Source organism: Pan paniscus, chromosome 23 (assembly GCF_029289425.2).
Source record: "Pan paniscus chromosome 23, NHGRI_mPanPan1-v2.0_pri, whole genome shotgun sequence".
NCBI classification, from domain to species: Eukaryota; Metazoa; Chordata; class Mammalia; order Primates; family Hominidae; genus Pan; species Pan paniscus.
In genome coordinates, this window is record NC_085927.1 from 38,291,046 (window position 1) to 38,312,715 (window position 21,670).

At 37.5% G+C, this 21,670-nt stretch overlaps 1 protein-coding gene across 4 annotated transcripts in view; it reads right to left on the reverse strand.

The window, feature by feature from the left end:
- Positions 1-21,670, reverse strand: part of TTC28 (tetratricopeptide repeat domain 28) — a 704,109-nt gene that overhangs the window by 316,876 nt on the left and 365,563 nt on the right. For all 4 annotated transcript variants that reach the window (XM_034949042.3, XM_034949043.4, XM_057301024.2 and 1 more), the window contains 3 exons: positions 17,414-17,561; positions 8,480-8,752; positions 7,093-7,223 (listed from right to left, as the gene is read on the reverse strand). In XM_034949042.3, coding sequence (XP_034804933.2) covers positions 7,093-7,223; positions 8,480-8,752; positions 17,414-17,561 — 552 coding nt within the window. The remainder of the gene's footprint in view (positions 1-7,092; positions 7,224-8,479; positions 8,753-17,413; positions 17,562-21,670) is intronic.

Here is a 21,670-nt window from a genome sequence, read left to right on the forward strand (position 1 = left end):
AAAGAGATTTCTAATACAGAAGAAGAGAATCAAGTAACTAACCAAATATGAGAGTGAGGGGAGGAGGTGGTTTGGGCAACAGGACAATGGTGAATGCAGAAATAGGCACAGATTGAGGGCTCAGTCAACAGAGTTGAAGGTATGTATCCAGGAGGCAGGTGGGTAGAGAGTATGAAGCTCAAGAGACAAATCAGACTGATAAAAAATACTTTGGAGTTACCAGCATATTTGTATATCAGATTTCCTGAATAGAGAACACTATCTCTAATCCTATGTAATTTATGTACTCTTCTGACAATTCATATTAACTCATAGAAAGGCCTCTGTGGGCAATTAAAATTAATTTTGAAGCCATTAAAGTAGACAGAAGGTTAGTCAGAATAAAAAAATCCTGTGGAGAAGATACCACCTCCCCTATTAAGCATCTGAGAGCAACAGTAGAAAAGACAACCTATTAAGCTATGCATTCGTGTGTCTGTAGTCCCAGCCACTCAGGGGGCCGAGGCAGGAGGACTGCCTGAGGCCAGGAGTTTAAGGCCACCGTGCACTATGATCACACTTGTGAATAGCCACCGCACTACAGCCTGAGCAATGTAGCATGACCTCTGTCTTTAAAAAACAATAAAATTTAAAAAAAATTTTTTTGGGGCAAGCACAGTGGCTCATGCCTATAATCCCAACACTTTGGGAGGCCGAGGCGGGTGGATCACCTGAGATCAGGAGATCGAGACCAGCCTGGCCAACATGGTGAAACCCCATCTCTACTAAAAATAAAAATTAGCTGGGCGTGGTGGTGCGCACCTGTAATCCTAGCTATTTGGGAGGCTGAGGCAGGAGAATCACTTGAACCTGAGAGATAGAGGTTGCAGTGAGCCGAGACTGCGCCATTGCACTCCAGCCTAGGCGACAGAGCGAGAACCCATCTCAAAAAAAAAATTTTTTTTTTAAAGAAAACCTATTGCTTTTTAAAGGTAGGCAGACAAACTACTTTCAGGCTGCTATCTGGCTACTTTGGAAAATCCTAAAACTTATTACAGCCAAAGATGCAAGGGGTAGAAAGATGCAGTTTAGTATTCTTCCCACGCATAGTATTTACAGTATTAATTTTTGCTTCAAAAGGCAGTTTACTGTATTTTATTTCACTATCAAAATGATGCAAAAGGGCAAACAAGGTATAATTTAGGATCACAGGTACAATGTAAGAATAGGATAATCATAAAATCTGTATTGACTGAACTTATAAAAAACTTATATAAAACTTATATAAAATTGAAGATGGTAAGACTGCTGTTTGGGAGTGTTCTCAAAGATCTAATTAGTGCAATAATTAAGAGGAAAAAATAGGAGTGTAACATAAGAACAGAGATGTACAAAATTATCATTATCTTCAAATAATTTGCATTACAAGAGAATCAACAAAAAATTATGCACTAATATAATTTTCATATGATAATTTTCATGACAAAACATGCAAGATGAACACCCTCCCTACATACCATCAAAAACTATTTTTTAAAAAAATCACAATGAGGGCCTGGCGTGGTCGCTCATGCCTATAATCCCAGCACTTTGGGAGGCCAAGGTGAGGGAATTGCTTGAGCCAGGACTTCGAGACCAACCTAGGCAACATAGTGAGACCTTGCTCTACAAAAATTTTTTTCAAATTAGGCAGGCATGGTGGCATGCGCCCGTAGTCTCAGCTACTTGGGAGGCTGAGGTGGGAGGATCAATTGAGCCCAGGAGGTCAAGGCTGCAGTGAGCCATGATTGTACCACTGCACTCCAGCCTGAGTGACCCTATCTCAAAACACACATACACACACACACACACAATGAAAAAATATCTCATTTCCAATAAGATACATGAAGTGTATAGGAAAAGAAAATCTCCCTAAAAGTGTAGATCAGTGAGGGGACATGTAAGAATAAATGGAGAGACAGACCAGGCAACTAAATGGAAGACTGACTTGAAAATACATCAATTTATTCATAAGTAATATGTAAATTCAATACAATTCCAATAGACACCCCAATGAATGATTCTCTAAAATCTAACAAAATGATTTTAAAGTTCATTTATGGGGCAAGGGGACAAGAATATCCTAGACATTAAAAAAAAAGAATAATGGTATAGGACTTCTCTAGCAAATATAATGTATTATAGGGCAATAATAATTAAAACTGTGTGTTATTTGAACACAAAGTGCCTAACAGCTCAGTGGGATGACACAGCAATGCCCAGAATCAGACCAATACAAAATAACCAATACCACTATAGAAGAAAACAGGTTTAGAGTATTAAAGTTCTTTATAAAGGAAATATAAGCATAAAGCTCTTTATAAAAGAAATTTTAAAAAACAGTCGACCCAAGTAGTGATCAAAGAAATGCAAATTAAAACAATAAGATATTACCTTTTTCTTAACCTATTAAATTGACTTTTTGGTTTTAATATTAATGCCCAGTGTTGGCCAAGGCAGGGAAATGAAACCTCTGATACATTGCTGATAGGCCTGAAACAGATGCAGCTTTCCTGGGAGCAATCAGTAATAAGTATAAGAAGCCTTACTATGTTTATTCCAAACCAGCCCACTTCTAATAATTTAACTAAAGGAAATGATAAGAGATGTATTTAAAGATTTACCTACAAGGATATTTTTCCAGATTTTATAATACCAAAACTTTCAAAACAACCTAAATATATAACAGTAGGAAAACAGATGAAATGAATTATGAGAAAGTCATAAGAATTTCAGTAGAACACTTAATAAAATGAAGAAATGTGTTATAAGTGGAAAAACATAAGTGCAAAAAATTATAAAACAGCACTCCAAGAAGATTTCCATTTTGGTTTCAATAAATATAAACAATTATAATTACATATATGACTCAAAGAGCATACCAAAAATATTAATAGTATTTATAATTAGTTATTTTCATGTAATTGTTATGTAATTGGATAAAACTAATAAATATTAACTTATAATTAATAATTAGTTATTTTCATGTAATTGTTATGTAATTGTTATACATAGGCTTATAATTAGTTATTTTCATGTAATTGTTATGTAATTGGATAAAACTAATAAATATTAACTTTTATTTTGTAGACAGGGCCTCTCTCTCTCTTGCCCAGACTGGAATACAATGGTGTGAACTTGGCCCACTGCAACCTTGGCTTCCCGGGCTCAAGCAATCCTCTCACCTCAGCCTCCTGAGTAGCTGGGATTACAGGCATGTGTCACCACACCCAACTAATTTCTGTATTTTTTGCAGAGACGGGGTTCACTATGTTGCCCAAGCTGGTCTCAAATTCCTGGGCTCCAGTAATCTGCCCACCTCGGCCTCCAACTCCCGGGCTCAAGTAATCTGCCCACCTTGGCCTCCCAAAGTGCTGGGATTATAGGCATGAGCCACTGTACCCAACACTATACCAACTTTTATGAAAAACAAGATTCTGTGACTATATTGAATAGGATTGTGGTAAATATCTGGTCTTTGCTAAAGCCATGAACTCTCTTATCACTCAGCAAAACATGACTGATATGCTAACCAGAGTTTAGGATCACATTCCAAGTTTCACCTGTTTCACAAAGCTTCCTCAAGTTTATACCAGTTTCTGCCCCTCTAGAATTCCAGAATTTCAGCAGTGATTAAGACAGCATTCATCATTTATTGCTGAAACAATGTTTTAATATTTTCATGTATTAAAGCTTGCCTCAAAAAGAAAGTAAGTCCCTCAAAGGGAGTAACCCCACACCACACTACCCAGACCTTGAACCCTAAGCACAGTATTAGGTGCCTTATGAGAAGACAACACACTTAACTGAATTAAATCTCAGAATGGCCAACTAAAACTCTTAACCTAGATAAAATACATATTGCTGAAATAGTTCACTTTAGATATTTTGTACATTCCCATAAGTTCTAAACCAATATTAACTCCAGTCTTGACAATTGGTGTCTGGTTTCAGGAATACAGGGATAAAGATTTCCAGTAAAACATGGGCAGGTAAGAAGCAGCACTCAAAAACAACCTTAAAAATTAGAGAAATGCCCTTGCTCACTGCAGCATTATTCACAATAACCAAGATATGGAAACAACCTAAGTATCTATCAAGAAACGAAAGTGTAAAGGAGTTATAGCTCACACACACAGACACATACATATATTGGAATGTTATTCAGACTTAAAAAAGAAGGAAATCCTGACATTTGCAACAACATGGATGAACTTGGAGAATATCATGTTAAGTGAAACAGGCCAGACACAGAAAGAAAATTACTACATGATCTCATTTATATATGGAGTCTAAAATAGCTGAATTCATGCAAGCAGAGCATGGACAGAATGGTGGTTACCAGAGTGGGTTGAGGGAGAGGAATGGGGAGATGTTGGTTAAAGGGTATACGGTTTCAGTTATGTAGGATAAATAAGTTCTAGAGCTCTAATGTATACCAGAAAGCCAAAGTTAATAAATCATATTGCATACTTAAAATATGCTAAAAGATTAGATATGAAATGTTCCCCCCCTCCAACAGAAAGTTAAAAAGAATTACTGAATGCTTACTATGTATCAGATACATGAAATAAATTTATGAATAAAAAACTAAGAAAAATACATTAATTGCTCATGAAAATGAATGGTACTTTATAATTCCAGAAGCAAACACAATAGAAGAAACACAGTAGGAAAAGGGGAAATTCCATAGGTCAGTCAAGGAATCAGATAAATATGCTTGAGCAACATCAAGCAGGAGCATGGGCTAAACAGGACGAACAACTCAGGAGGCCTCTGCAATAGTTGAGCTATCTATGGCTGACAACCCAAATGGGCCACTGTGAAAAGGGAATGGCCAGAAGAGGTTGATTATTAAAGTCTTAATAATCAGAAACTTTGAGGAGAATATTATTAAGCTTAGAAAAGGAATGTGGTAGCTGGACATACTCTCCTCACATAAGGGAAAAAAGAAATTCTCCTCAGGGGGAATTTTAAATCAGCCCTGGAGTCTATTACTTATACATAAGGAGAATATCCCAATAGGCAGGCTTGTGCTACTGCAGTAGCAGCTATGCAAAGGGCAATTTTGGAAGGGCTTAGAAGTGACTATGGTAGGTGGCAAACCTAAGATGGGTAGGTTTGGGGAAGGAATGGGTACCAGTATTACTTCAGGGTCCCTTCTATCCTCATAATTCAATGATTTCTTAATAACATATTGTACAGCAGCGGTTATAAAACATGACGTAAATTACACTATTGAGAAGAGGGAAGGCAGAAAAATTTCATTCCTCCTGTTTAACATCTATAACATCTATGATATCATAGAGAATGTCCTACAATGATATTTCTTTACCATTATGATTCAGATATCTTAAAAGTCTTTCTACCCTTTGTAGTAATTGGGCTAATACATACACCTTGAAGGTTAGGAAAAAAGAGTATAAATGCAGCTCTTGCCTTTTTTTTTTTTTCTTTCCCCCCAAGATGGAGTCTTGCTCTGTCACCCAGGCTGGACTTCAGTGGCGCAATCTCAGCTCATTGCAACCTCCACTTCCTGGGTTGAAGCAATTCTCCTGCCTCAGCCTCCCAAGTAGCTGGGATTACAGGCACCCGCCACCACGCCCAGCTAATTTTTGTATTTTAAGTACAGACGGGGTTTCACCATGTTGGCCAGGCTGGTCTTCAACTCCTGACCTCATGATCCGCCTGCCTCAGCCTCCCAAAGTGCTGGGATTACAGGCGTGAGCCACCGTGCCTGGCCAGCTCTTGACATATTTATAGCAATCTGTCCCTTCACTAAATGGACCTATCTGGACAACTATGCTGTTTTACTTCTTAAACCTGGCTCTCACTTCTTAATGCCATTAGTATATCTGTCTCTAGGAGTCTGATCTCTCATTTCACTCCCTGAACATCAAGAAATCAGATCATCTGGCTTATAAGAATTGTTTGTAATGTTAGTTATTTGGGCAATAAGAAAAGTGTTCAGGTAACTCTCTAGAGAATAATATTGCCCAAAGTCCATGGCCCTTCAATAGTCTGTTTTGGTGGCTTTCAAAGGCTTTTCTTCCCCAATTCCTTCCTGGTGCCTGACCATGTTCCTGAGACACGTAGTTGCTGGATCATTTAAACAATATAATTAATCTTTATAAGGTCCCATAGTAGAATTCTTAGATGTAAACATGACTAAACATATTTCTCAACACATAGATTGATTTATAAACTTTTTGTTGCCTCTGCTATTAACCTTCTCTTCCCTATTAATAATATTATAATAAAAGCTATCATTTATGGAATTCCTTTGTGGAATGCCATTATGGAAATCCTGGCACCATGCCGGGCACTTTACATATATTATTTATAATCCTACCACAACTGTGTTTGGAATAAATAGAATAATCATTTCCTGAATAAGAAAACGGAGGAGAAAAAGAAGAGTTAAGTTATAACTACCTCCAAGATCCCACAGCCAGGAAGTACTGCAGCTGGGATTTAAATCTGGGCCTATCTGACACCAAACCTCACCTTCTTTCCACTCTGCAGACAGTCTCTAATCATGTTACATCTACTGAATATTAACTCTTTGAGCATATTATAGTTCATCTCTTTAATAAGACTATGATAATATTTCTTTACCAGTATGATTCAGATATCTCAATCAAACTCAATATGCTCCTGAGTTGAAAATCCACCAAAGCAACAATGTAAAGAGTTTGCGGTAATAATATCTGATCTAAAAAAACCAATGTTTGCTTTTTACAATTTAATGAGTATGGCATAATGACATAGCTTTTTTCTAATTTTACATAAACTTATGCACATTTGAAGATAATAAGAACAATGCATCTGACAAAGCTGTTAGATCGTGAGGTCAAGAACAAGTCTTCTCTATTTCTATATATCCAAGGACTATGCTTGGATATATAGAACACTCAATTGTTGATGAAAAACAGAATCAGTAAGTCTCAAGTAATACTTTCTTCTGAAAGTAATATTTTAAGATACCTGAAACAGTTTGTTTTTAACAGAAAATAGAGCTCCACATTTCCAAAAGAAAAAAAAATGTTTTTGGTCTGCAGATAAACTTCCTACCTCTCGATCTTTGAGTTTCATGGCGAGTACCAACTGATGCCTGTGGTTAGTGAGAGCCTCCCGGTAATTTCCTTTGGAGAAGAATGCAGAGCCCAGATTCCCATGAGCTCGGCATTCTCCTGTCTGGTCACCTGGATTGAATTGAGAAAAAAAAAAAGAAAAAATTTCTCTAAGTTATAATGTTATTTATAACATATAATGGTCATCTTAATTTAAGAGTCACAGATTTATTAGCTAAGATTTCACTTATCTTCTATTAGAAAAGTATTTGTTTCTTCCACAAGACCCTATGTGGGGAGTTACTGCCCTAGAATTTAAATCTCTGGATAACAACTGCTTTTATTGTCATAACATACAACTGCAGACAGGGACTTAGGTGTCTTGGAAACAAAAGGTTAAGGACCTTAACACAAACTAGCTGCTGTTTGAGTCCTCATTGCCCTGCTAATGACCTTTGATTCTAAACAACCATCAGCTTGTTGGTTCAGTCATTTGACTCCAAATCTACAAAAAAAAATCTTTACAAGTATGCTGGTGGTAGATGCACCTTATCCCTTCTCTTACTCCAATCCTGTAAGTCCTTGAATAATCACCATAATGACCATCATAATCATAAGCCATACTTATTTTACAAATGAGAAAAGTGGGTCACAGAGAGGTTAAGAAACTTGCCCCAAGTCACACAGCTAGTAAGTGGCAGAGCCAGGATTCTAAACCCAGTAGTCAGGCTCCACAGTATACACTCTTAACCTCTATACTACACTAATCTCCTTCAACAAAATGATAACGCATCCTAATGAAGGAAAAAATTAAAACTAAGATGAAAGATTCACCCAACAATGTTATCATTTGACATATTTTGTAAGCCCAAATCCCTGAAGAGGGCAATGAGTATGTTATTCCACATCTCTTGGCCTTTTGGGAGTGCTGGCACCTTGTTATATGAGAAAGCTGTAAAGACCCGAATAGTCTAAAACAGAGAATGTTCTAGAGGCACTCACTTTTTTTTTCTTTGTTTTATTTTTTGTTTAAGAGACAGGGTTTTGCTCTGTTGCCCAGGCTGGAGTGCAGTAGCATCATCATAGCTAAGTGTAACCTTGAATGCCTGGGCTCAGGCAATCCTCCCACCTTGGCCTCCGGAGTAGCTAAGACACAGGTACACCACACCCAGCTTTTTTTTTTTTTTTTTTTTTTAAGAAACAGGGTCTCACTATTTTGCCCAGGGTGGTCTCAAATTCCTGGCCTTAAGCAATCCTCCCAAAGCACTGGGATTACAGGTGTGAGCAACCAGGCGATCACTTTTCATTGCATATTATTCTCATTCATGTCATGTTACTCAGCTTTCTTTGTTCCCTTTCTGCACTGAAATAGAGAAGCATCACTCTACCTAAGGTCTTGGCTACATCCAAGTCCTGCTGCATATATCCGGTGCTCTTCTCTGTATTTCCAAGAGACCAGTAAGCACTGCTCAGGGCAGAGAAAACAGAACCTCTCAGTTTGAGGCTGCAGGTGCCAATCTTCAGTGCGGCTTCTAAGACAACCACAGAGGCCCCATGATGGCCAGCTGTCAGGAGTTCCTGCCCAACCACAGACACGACCACAAAGGGACTCTTGTCCAGTTTCATTTTCTGAAGCTGCTGATAAGTGGGCTCGAGGGAGTCTGAAAATAAACAACAATAACAGCAACATAACAGGAGAATGTAGGATGATAAAAAAACAATCTTTTCTAATATGCTCTAGAAATAAATGTTTATCATATCTTTTGTGGCTTATTTCAAGTATAAACTCTTCAACCTTTATTCTAGCACCACTTATCTCATATGACTAGCATCACAAACACCAGTCCAGTAATTTCCTTCTCCTCACTCTTGCATGTATATGTCTTATCCTTTCTTTTGGCCATTGTGATCATCATGTACCACTTTCCCTGAATAGTTCCCTCTCCTCTGTCCTGTTCCCCTCTCAAAATATTACAGGCACATCCCTCAAGTCCTACTTGTACTGGGAATATCCCCAGCTCCTCCTCTGGCATACATTAATCTGTGTATCCAAACTTGTGCTGCATTTTAATGGTATTGCACAGTTTGGTCATTAACTATTTTAGAATTGTTCTACACGTATTAATTTTTAAAATATTTTTCCAGCTAAATGTAAAGACTGCTATAGGACTACTGTAACACCATAGCAAGTGGCACAATGTGGGTACTCAGAAAACGCATCATGAACACAGGTGAAAGTCCCTAACATGTCTGGCATTTGATAAGAGGTTTGTTTGTGACAGGTCTTGCTCCATCACCCAGGCTGGAGTGCAGTGGCATAATCGTGGCTCACTGCAGGCTCAACCTTCTAGACTCAAGTAAATCCTTCCACCTCAGCCTCCCAAGTAGCTAGGACCACAGGCACACACCATCGTCTGTGGCTAATTTTCAAAAAATTTTTGTAGAGATGAGGTCTCATTAGGTTGCTCAGGCTGTTGTCAAACTCCTCGGCTCAAGTGATCCTCCCACCTCGACCTCCCAAAGTGCTGAGATTACCGGTGTGAGTTACCACGCCCAGGCTGATAAACTTGAATCTGAACGACAGATTAATAAACCCTGTCCATATTTTTTCCTAGAAGATGCAATAAAAGCTCTCCCAACAAAACGCTTGTCATTCTCACTGGTAACCCAGTATCCACTGCTGCTTCTGAAACCAGTAGCCCCCGACTAGAAGAATATTATGCATTTTTCTTGTGGTCATAAATGAAACCATAAAGAAATCATCTGAATTTATTTAAGGTGGAAGATAAAATTAATGTTGGTCTCATTTTATTTTCATATGGTATTAAAAGAACATAGGGGTCAGTAAGCCACAGGAGATTTTTTTCCCATTTGAAGCTAAGTTTGAACGTAGATAACCTCCAAGCTCCTTCTCCCAATTCTTTTTTTCTTTAAAGACAACTGCAGAGTTATTAATGATAGCCCTACAATGAGATGGCACTTAAAAAGCACTTATTATTAGCTTTCCTGAAAAACTATTTCACATTAGTTATTCCACTATGCACATGTAAAAAAAAAAAACTATAAAAGGGGTGGTCTCTTTAAATCTTGAGTCTCCTAGCCAACAGCACTGCATTAAAATGTAATTTTTACAATTTATGACTTTGAATCTAAAGTCTCCACTAAAAAGCTCTTGTCTGAGTCAACAATGCCACAGAAATCTTGAAACCTGGAAACCTGCGGGTGCCTAAAGCATTTTTTTCCTTCAATCAGATCACTAACAGAGAACAAAGAACATTTTTACACCTGTCAAGATTCAAGCCGTGCAGAGTGCTGGTAAACACTAGCTAACCAATGGGGTTAAGTGCAGGCACAAGAACCCAGGAATTGCTAGAATACAAAAGCACAATACCATAATGAAATACTGTGAGCAGAATTTTGGTGGTGTCGTCTGCTGATGAGTTTGGCAGTCAATGTTGATCACATTGGCATCCCACTGGCCAATTAGTAGAAACAAAAATAATAGAATTTTAGAGTTGAAAAGACTTTTAAAATATGCTCTCTTAGAAATGAAGAATCTGAGTATTTAAGTGACTTATCCAAAGTTGGAAAGCTTGGGACATAACCAAGATAAGAACACACTGCAGGGAGGGCTCTAAGCCCAGGTTCTATGACATCACACCAGGCAAGATTCTTAGTTGCTAGCAACATACACCAATCTTGGCTGCTTGTAAACAGAAAAGAAACACATTGAGTGACTACTGGGAAAGGTGGAAAACCAGGCTTCCAAACCCTCAGTCAAAATCATACCACAAACGCTGCCTGGTGAAGGCAACATAACCATTGCAACCAAACACAGGACACCACAGTTTACAATGCTCCTCCCCACACCAACTCACTGAATGCCACCCTTGGAAAATCAGTGTCACCGCTGCCACCTCCACCACCAGAACAAATTCTGTGCTATCCTTTCTTCTTTGAACCTTTAGCTTCTGATTCAAGGATGGGGTCCCAGCTGCTAGGGAGAATGGGAAAATTAGGATCTGATGCTTTCAGCTTTTATTACAGATGGCAGAAGCAGAAATGTATGAGGAAGAATGCCCTGACAGCCCAAACTGACTGATAGCTAGCAAAGACACCATGCTTTACTTGGTGATATCTTTTCCCATAGCAACCACAGCTAAGTTAGAGAAATAATCATCTAATTGAGCCTCTAAAATTCTACAACAATGGTAGAAAGAAGAGTGAACATTGCCACAGAAAGAAATACGTGGAAGATTCCCAAAAGAGAAAGAAATCTTTAATTGTACGAATTTTCACTAGATGAAAATGAAACTGATGAAAGAGAAGTAAAAGATAAAATTTCCCTTCTCGGTATATAGGAAATACACTTCAAAAGATAAATTATAATGCAAAGATCAATGCAAGGATAATATACAAAACATGCTATAAGAGTTTGGAAAAGGGAGGGATTATCAAGGGCAACTGGAAAGCTTCATGGAAGAAGAAATTGATCTCTTGAAAAAAGAGTAGGGCTTAGACAAGTCTTTGCTATTTTCTGAGACTAGAAGGCATTTTATGCAGAAGATTTGTCCTAACAGAAGTGCCAGAGAAGACAGATACATGAAATGACAGGGATTGCTGAATAGGCCAGCTTGAACTGACCAAAGAATACTTGTAGGGAAGGAAGTTGATGTGAAATAATGGGGAAAACACTGAGCTAAATACATACAGACACCTGTATTTAAAAGTCACATAGCCTCAGTCTCTCACTTGGTCAAACGTGTAGGTTGAAACTGGTGATTGTTACACAAATCTATTCATGTATATATGTATGTCAATGTGTACAGATACATACACACAAAAGTCCATTTCACTGTATATAAATTTAAAAATTTTTTACTATCAAATTTCTCTGCTTGGGTTGTAATTATGTCTCACTGGTCCACACCAATAATCAAAAGCTCTAGATATACAAGTGGTAAGATAAGTTTTCTAAATGTATAGGTGATCACTACAATTATTTCCAACTCTATTATTCTAACTCCGATTTTAGAGTAAACTTGGGCTATTAGCAAAGGGACTAATTTTGTGATTTTATCAGGCTAGGTGAAACAGAGTTTTGGCAGCCTATAGCTATTAAGATGCTTTTCTTTCTAGAGTCTATGGATAATACATGAAATAGGCAATGTCAAACCAACTCCATAAGAACATAAAGCCCTTTGCAACATCAGTTCATCAACCATTAAGTGTTTTTGAAATGTAAAGGCTTTAAAAATTTAAGATGAACAAAATCATATTTCCTAACACTTGAAGAGCTTGTAGGAATGTAGCAGAGGCTAATAATAAGCAAAATCACACTCAACTAAGAGAAATACTGTATTTCATCAGTTCAGAGATGCACATTTATTCACATATTAACAATCTCTGAATTTGGGATTTAATACCTCTGAAATCAACAGTGCTATGAAATGGTGTGTCACTTTTATATCTAAAGGGGCCTAAAAGAGCTCTTTTGGAAAACATAAAATAAAAATATGTGTCATCATAATAGTCGGTAGTTTTTTTCTTTCTTTGTAATACATAAAATAATGAGGCCAGGCATGGTGGCTCACACCTGTAATCCCAGCACTTTGGGAGCCAAGGCCAATGGCCCAGGAGTTCAAGACCAGCCTGGGCAACATGGTGAAACCTCATGTCTATAAAAAATACAAAAATTAGCTGGGTGTAGTGGTACAGACCTACAGTCCCAGCTACTCAGGAGGCTGAGGTGGAAGGATCACCTGAGCCCGGGAAGGTCGAGGCTGCAGTGAGCCATGACCATGCCACTATACTCCAGCTTAGGTGGCAGAGTGAGATCCTGTCTCAAAATAATAATAATAATAATAATAATAATATAACTTTTAATCCAGAGTTCTTAGAAGTGGTAAAATGTGCTATGGGACCCCAAAAGAGAAAGTTGTTATTAACTCTGTCAGGGTAGGTCTGGGAAGGCTTCCCAGAGGAAGTGGTACCTGAATAGAAATCAGAGACGGAGAAACCATAGTGTTTTCTAGGAACTGCAGATAGTTTTAGTTGAGAATATCTGGAGATAAGAAGGAAAGAGAGGCAAGGTCTTTTCTAAGGCTTGAGAGAAACTTCTCCAGTGAGTGCTCATAAAGAGGACCTTAGGTACTACGTAGTGTTCCTTCCACATCCACACCACTACGCCTGCCCTAAACATAAGAGCAATTAGTACTGCTGCTGCTTCCACTCCTCGGTGAGAAGAATGGCATCACACTGCAGAGGAAAAGGCATCCTACAGAGGCCTGCCTTTAGATGCTAGTTCTTGACTTTCAAAACAACATTAGGAGATGGATATTATAATTTCTCTCTACAGATACAGACTGAAGTACAGAGAAAGGAAGCAACCTTGCTCAGCCAATGGACTAGCAAATGGCAGTGCTGGAATTAGATTCCAATCTTTTGGGGGAAGAAGCCTATGTTTTTGTTTTTTGGTTTTTGTTTTTTGTTTTTTTAAGACGGAGTCTCACTCTGTCTGTCACCCGGGCTGGTGTGCAGGGACACGATCTCAGCTCGCTGCAACCTCTGCCTCCCGGGTTCAAGCAATTCTCCTGCCTCAGCCTCCTGAGTAGCTAGGATTACAGGTGCCCGAGCCTATGTTTTTAACATAACATTTCAGAAGGAAGCCTCCTGTGAAAAGTGACTCCCACCTAAAAGAGAATCAGAGGGAATGAGCCCACTTAGGGTAGACAATTAGGCAAATAAAAGGTGAGCCCCAACTTTACCCTGCAAGAAAAGCTTATACATTTAACAGGCATTTTCCATCAGCACTTCATAAAATCAGCTTCCCTGGGTCCCCAGGAGCTGGTGGAAACAACACAACAGGTGATAGACCATAAATGTAATAGTTTTTAGATTGCCAAATTAACAGGAAGAGAGACAATATACACAAAAGGTCCTCAGCAAGAAGCGGCCCTAGCATCTTTAGAGGAACAAATAAAGGTAAACTCAATCTCACTTGGTAATTACATTAATAAATCCATGGTTGGCAGTAATAGTATGCTACAACACCCAAATTTGCTTAAATGTTTGTAAGATACAATAAACTGAAATTGCTGAAAGATTATCTTAAAAAAGAAATAGAATATGGCAAAAGGATTACTTGAGAAATCACATAAAAGAAAGTATCAATTTGTATTTGTTTTATATTTTCATTAATGATTTAAGAGAAATACATCATATAAAATAATATAAGTATATCCACAGGAGAAAAGGTTTAGCTGATATCTGATTTGTGTGCATGAGTGAAACTAAAAAAATAAAGTAAAACAGATTTAATCAGTTAGAAATACAGCCAACAATAATAAAAAATCAAATGAGCATCAATGTGGACAAATATAACGTATTTATATGGGAGAAAGGGTATATTAATTTAGGTTGTCCCTGCCTTAAAAGAAATAAAATCTTAACACTTCCACAAAGACCAAACCACAGGAACACTGTGCAGGTCATGAGAGTTTTGTCTGCTTATAGAAGCACCAGGACCAGTTTTCTCTGCTGCATTCAAGAATTACAAAACAGGCTGGTGTGAGTGCAATAGTAGTTACAACTAACTGATCACAACCAGTTACAGATTTATCCTTCTCCACTCTCACTGCTTCATTTGACTAGCCTTTAAAATACAAAAAAAAAAAAAATACAAAAACAACTGACATAACAGATCAGACGTATATGTAAAGTGACCCAAACTGCACAGCTCTGCAGCAATGACAAAACTTAGGAAGCTGCACGAGGCTAAAATAAACAATGGCTAAAAAAGTGGGCAGCAGCTGGGCGCGGTGGCTCATGCCTGTAATCCCAGCACTTTGGGAGGCCAAGGTGGGAGGATCACGAGGTCAGGAGATCGAGACCATCCTGGCTAACACGATGAAACCCCGTCTCTACTAAAAATAGAAAAAATTAGCCAGACGTGGTGGCGGGCGCCTATAGTCCCAGCTACTCAGGAGGCTGAGGCAGGAGAATGGCGTCAACCCGGGAGGCGGAGCTTGCAGTGAGCCGAGATGGGGCCACTGCACTCCAGCCTGGGCGACAGAGCGAGACTCCGTTTCAAAAAAAAAAAAAAGTAGGCAGCAAATGATGAGAAATTTTGTCAATTACAACCATATGACAAAAAGAGAGGTCATTAAGATGTGGGATGATGCACAGAACAATACTGTGCAATGTAACATACTCCATAAATTGTTGGTAAGAAAAGCCCACCTGGAATAGATACAGTGGTAAAGACAATGCTGAAAATAAATCAGATAAATTAAATTGCCTTAAGGGAAGAGAAGAAGATATTGAAGCACTCCAGGCACCAGTAAGAAGCTGCTTTCTCCAGGTTCAGCCTTAGGTCACTTACATAAGATGGGAAAGAACCTGGTAGAGAAAACCCTAAGGGCGATAGCAGCTCTGAGCTATTTCCAGCAGGGCAGGGAAGATTTCCCTACATTTATCTAAATAGATCGCTTCAAAGGCAAAATGGTAAGTATGATTCTACTGATCTCAACACATTCACTCCAATATTCTAAGGCAGCAGCAGAAGCACCTCAGAATAAAGAGGTAGTATCTTCATGAACTAAATAAAAAATGTTCCATGTAAATTCCCTGTGGAGGGGTGTAGGGAGAGAACAAGAAAAAACTAGAAAATGGAAAGGAGAGATAGGATGATTTTTTTCTTATTGTCCATTCTGCCCCGCTCCCTAAGCCCTGGAGCTCCAAAATGCATCTGCTCTAAGTCAGAGTTTGTTTATCTATTATTTATTTATTTATTTATTTATTTATTTATTTATTTTGAGACGGAGTCTCACTCTGTCACCCAGGCTGGAGTGCAGTGGTGCGATCTCGGCTCACTGCGACATCCCCGCCTCCCAGGTTCAAGCGATTCTCCTGTCCCAGCCTCCTGAGTGGCTGGGACTACAGGCGCGCACTACCACACCCAGCTAATTTTTTGTTACTTTTAGTAGAGCCAGGGTTTCACCGTGTTGGTCAGGTTGGTCTCAAAATCCTGACCTCGTGATCTGCCCACCTCGGCCTCCCAAAGTGCTGGGATTACAGGCATAAGCCAACACACCTGGCCAGTCAGAGTTTATTAACAGCAGGTCCCCAGGAGGTTTCAGCCTGTGGCAAAACCTCAGCTTTGTAGAGTTTATAAAATCGCATGAAGAGAGAGGTTTTCTTAACACTTTCTTCCTAAAATATGAAATCCCTGAATTTCAGGAAAATTTTTTTATAGCTATGAATTACCCAGAGACCAAATGAGTACTGTTTAGTTTATCAAACTTTTATTTGGCACATACTTTGAGCCAAGTATAATACTAGCCACTATATTAAAAATATCTAAGGCTGCGAACATTTTCAAAACTAGATAAAATGTTGAATGATGCTGCCATCAAAAATTTTAGGTTCATTTTTCCATATGAAAAATTCAACAACATACCACTTCAGACTGTAAAACAGTTCTGCTTGACATACCCTGATTAAAATGAATCATTATTAGCTGTCGACTGTCTACCATAAATCTGCCTCGGTGTCTCCATCACTCCCCAAAGATAGCAATTGCTATACATACTTTTAGTCAAATCTTCCCAAGAATTCATTCCTCAAAAATCAACATTCCTCAAAATGAAGCCAATCTGTTTTGGGCCTCAGAACTCCTCCAACCTCTACAGTACCATTTTCAATCCATTCTTTTGTTTGTTGCAGAATACCAACCAGCATAAAGTAGAAGTAAGAACAGGCAGAAAATATGTAAACTGGTATCTGTCTTGTTTTTTTCTTTTTTTATTTCAACATAATCTTTTAATGCTCCTCTGAAAAATTTGAGACACAGCCTACAATTAGATACGTATTTCTTTTATGAAATATAAGAATGTCAAATGTCTTATTTGAGTATTTCTAGAAGGCATATATTGGTCCATCTGAGATTCAATTTCCTACTAAAAGTGCTGTGGTTTAGAATTACAGAATTTCAGACTACAGAAAAACTATAAGGGTTTTTAAATAATCCCGAAAGCCAAAGAAGTTGATCCATTTACCCACTGTCATACAGTTAGTTAATGAAAAATTTAAGAATGTAATATAGGTCCACAAACTTCTAGGTGAGTGGCCCTTCTACCATACTATTCTGCCTCATTAAGATCACTTGCTGGCAGTGATTCTTGATCTTCCTTGGTCTAAAATATCAAATCTTAGCAAATTTGATAACCTATCAATTCTCTGTGCCTGAGCCTAAAGTCTTGGAAGGCTAGAAATGATCTTCTTTAAATTAATGCTATACCAAGTACTTTTATCATATTTACCTCTCATGGGAGATTTCATGGCGGCTTCCACCATCCCCACCAGAAGCTGGAGACTCTTGGGGTCTTGAGCCAGTCCAGATGCAAAGGCTGCCAGGGCATCGGCATGACGTCCAAGGTACTGGAGGGCAACACCCTGTCGGAAGTATGCCTAGAAATAAAAGATATATAAGATATATAATGCCTGTGCTCCAACAAGGCTGATGGTGATTCTTTACTAGAACAACAGGTCAGCAGAACTAAGATTGAGATGTACTTGATTTAAAAACCTAGTGAACAGTTGGTAATGAAATGAACTAACTTCTAACATCATAAGCATACTTTTATCAGGCAACTTCTATTTAAAATTTTCATCTTTTCACTTCTAAGACACATCAATTTTATCACATTCTTTGGTATTTATTCACACGTTACTTTTATTGTTTTTGAAGTATTTTAAAAATATTTCTTATCCCACCTTTAATGCCATAAGCTCCTCAGGAAAGGGACTTGAAGATTTCTTTATATCTCACCTAAGTATCCAGTACAGTGCAAAAATAAATGAGATGAATTCTACTTATTTTCTATTTCCCCCCTTAAATAATTACAAAGGAACAAATGAGTGTGTGATTACTGTTAAGATAATTTTAATAATGAGTGACACAACATGGCTACTTACTTTTAATGTGTTGTTTCACACATAATATTTAAAAGCAATTACCTATATGTGTGCTTTGCTTAGAAACCAAAAAAGGTTATTATCCTTTGTATTCTTTAAGTGAATTATTTTAAAAACTAGTATTATCAATTGTGATTATAGGAAAACATTCCTCCTTCTAACTAACTGCAGAAAAGACCAGAGAATTAGTAAGATATTTAAATATTTAAATTTTAGAATTTTAGAATAGTTTTAAGAAATTACCATTTGTTTTCTTTTCTCTTTCTCGTTCTTTTAATAGACAGAGGGTCTCACTCTTTCAACCAGGCTTGAGTGCAGTGGCGCAATCCTAGCTCACTGCAGCCTTGAACTCCTGGGCTCAAGCGATCCTCCCACCTCAGCCTCCCAAAGTGCTGAGATTACAGGCATAAGCCACTGCACCCAGCCTGCAGTTTGTTTTCAACTACACAGAGTAAAACCAAGCAGGTGACAAAGTGTTACTTGTATACAACCAGCAAATTAGGTGTTTACCTAATTAAATAATACATACAAATAACATATAATTAACATATTCATTGCTTATATGACAACATCTGCTTCTAAAATACTTGGTCTCCTATTCAACTGAAATATTCTTACAATTCTGTTTATAACACAAACTTATTTTTTTTCAACCCAATATACTTAGAAATTGTCACAAATTGTATTCATGGGATCTAAATGAAGTTTCAAACTCTTAAAACTACCACTCAATAAAAAATATATAATTTTAAAATTTTATATTACAAATGCATATACACAGAGAGTGAGAAAGCACCTTTCGTGTTTACAAGATATATTTACTTATCTTACTTTTATAATGACTATTTGAGGTAATTTAAGAGAGGCAACACCATTCAGTCTTTCTATTAAAAAACAATCCATAAACAGAATGAATACTCAAATTATTACAGACTACTGAGGCTTCTATTAAAGTACCAGTAGCTGTTAAAACTCAGACCCCAGTAAGATAATAACCTGTAAATGCACTTTCATTACTAATTCATAGGATCACTTCCCTTCACTGGACTCAGCCACTGTTTTAATCTTTAATGTGTTTACAGACATTTTTCATTACCTTTTTCATTTCACTTTTTAGGTAGTTTCTATATTGCAAGAGGCAACAGTATATTCCAACTAAAAATAACTATAGTTTACATAAGTACAGAAATGCTATATTAAAACTAAACTAAAAATATACATATTTATGTTTTTATATACAAATATGCCAAATAACTGTAAACTTATTAAGAGACACAAAAAATGTCTTAGTTACTGATTTCACATATTATAAGAAAAAATCTTAAGTTAGTATCAATGAATTCTGACAACTTCTTACATATTTGAAGCAAAACATTACTTACTTGAGAGGGCAACTGATTTTCCTGTCTGCCAAATAAAAGCACTGAAAAGTATGATTTACCTACTGCTAGGGAGGTAGGTAAAGTTCAGTGTTAAATGCAAGCTTTGGTCTCATGTTCACACAGGAGCTCAAGGAGAAGGTGCATGTTTTGTTTTCTTAGAACGCTTACAAATTAGATAAGAAAAGGTAAGACTGGACTATGCCTCCCACAATCGTGGTTTCCTTTCTTCAAGAAAAGATTTTAAAAAGTGGTATAGGAGAGAAGGTTCAAAGGTCATCTTTGGTCTTCCCTTATGCCCTTCCAGAGTCCCTAATCCAACTTTATAAGATTTACCTGTTAAAAGCTTAGGACTGTATCCCTGTAAAGATAGCATAATGAGTACAGCTCTGACAACTCCCTGTTCCAAACTCAAAGAGTGGGGCTCTCCCAACATTTATCCATGCAATATTCATTGCATGTACAAATGGCTGTTGAATAAAAATGAGTTCTTTATACTTTTGTGAGAGAGATGTCACTATGGAGTTCAAGCTGATGATAAAACCTAGATTGTAAGTTATTGAAATAGAATAAAGAGAATCTAGTACAGTACTTGGCAAAGAGTTAAGCACCCAACGAAATTAGCTATTTTTGTTATTAGCTAATGGGAAAAGAATCTTAATAAGAACACATAATTATAGACTAACAGAATACAAGAGAGTCCAATAAATATTTTAAATATTTTAGCATTCAATATAATATTATTCAATTTCTATCACTGTCTCATTCATTCTTTCTCTTGTTCCATAAAAGACTATGAGCAATCAAGAAACTATATAATTGAGAATTCTCATTGCTGTAAGGCTCCCAGACAAAATGTAAGCCACCTGACTAAAATAAATTGGTATTACCAAGTTCTGAGCGAGATAACAGCCACCCATAGGCTTGCCAGCCTTCTCCAAAGGAAAGGTCAGGATATGTTGAGATTCACAGCTGTTTATCCAAGCTTCAGGAAAATTGATGTGACCTGCCAATAGCCTATCTGCTTCTCCTTCTATGGGTTCCAGCTACTAATGTTTATCTTATTATCACAGGTCTCACAGAAAGCCACTTCATCTGGGAGAGGTACAAACTTATATATACGGACGCAGTATATGTGCAGCATGCCAAAGATGGGTGTCTCTAGGGCAATGTTGAATACTTGGTGCCCAGTCAACATCAGATCACATACACACTTACTTCATGAACTTACCAAACATACACCACATGCTGGTCATTGGTTTGGCAGCAGATGGAGAAGAAAGGGCAACATGGACTAACTGTTGAGAACACCTATACCCTAAGTACAATGATTTTAGGCTGAAGCTTTAGCCAAGAAGAAGAGAAATGTATAGGGAGCTAGTTAATACACTGGACTAAAGTGGGATGCCTAGATTTTCAAGTCTTCCATTCATTTATTTTCTTGTTGGTCACCACAAATACACCACAGTGATTATTCCATGCATACTACTAGATGACTTCACAAATCATATAAAGATAACTGGATTACAAGAATAAGTTTCCATTACTTCTTTCTCACAATTAACATTCCCTAAAAATCAACAGTGCCAGGCACTGTGACACATACACACACACACACACACACACACACACACACACAAAACAAGACAAGAGCACCCTCAAGGTGCTCACAGTCAAGAGGGGAAAATATAAAAAGCTCTAAGTGTCTTGACTGCTGGCTGCAGTAAATGATAACTAAAAGTAACTAATGCTGTAAAATTTCAGAGGTAACAAAAATGTAATTAATGACCAAAGTATTTATGCCCTATTGTTAAAATTGTTAGTATTATTAGCATTTGCTTTTTACTAAATGGCATTTCTCTCACCCCAGAGGGTTGAAATAAAAACACTGAAAGGCTAAATAAGTGAAACAGTAAACAATTCACTCTGCAAGTACCTCTGGAAGCAAGGAAAGACCTTTAGTCTTTACTTTCAACACATCATTCCTGGTTCAGAATTCCAAAATGTCACTGAACCAAACACTAACCTAATATTCTACTCTCCCTTGGCCTAAATGAGTAACGAGGTAAACTACCATGTTCACAGGTACATGTGCATAACAACATATGTAATAAATATATGTAATATGTAATGATATATAGAATAGTATATACTCATATGTACAATGCATAACCTAGTACTTATTTCAAGTATTTGCAAATAATCTGCCTTTGATTTTATCTG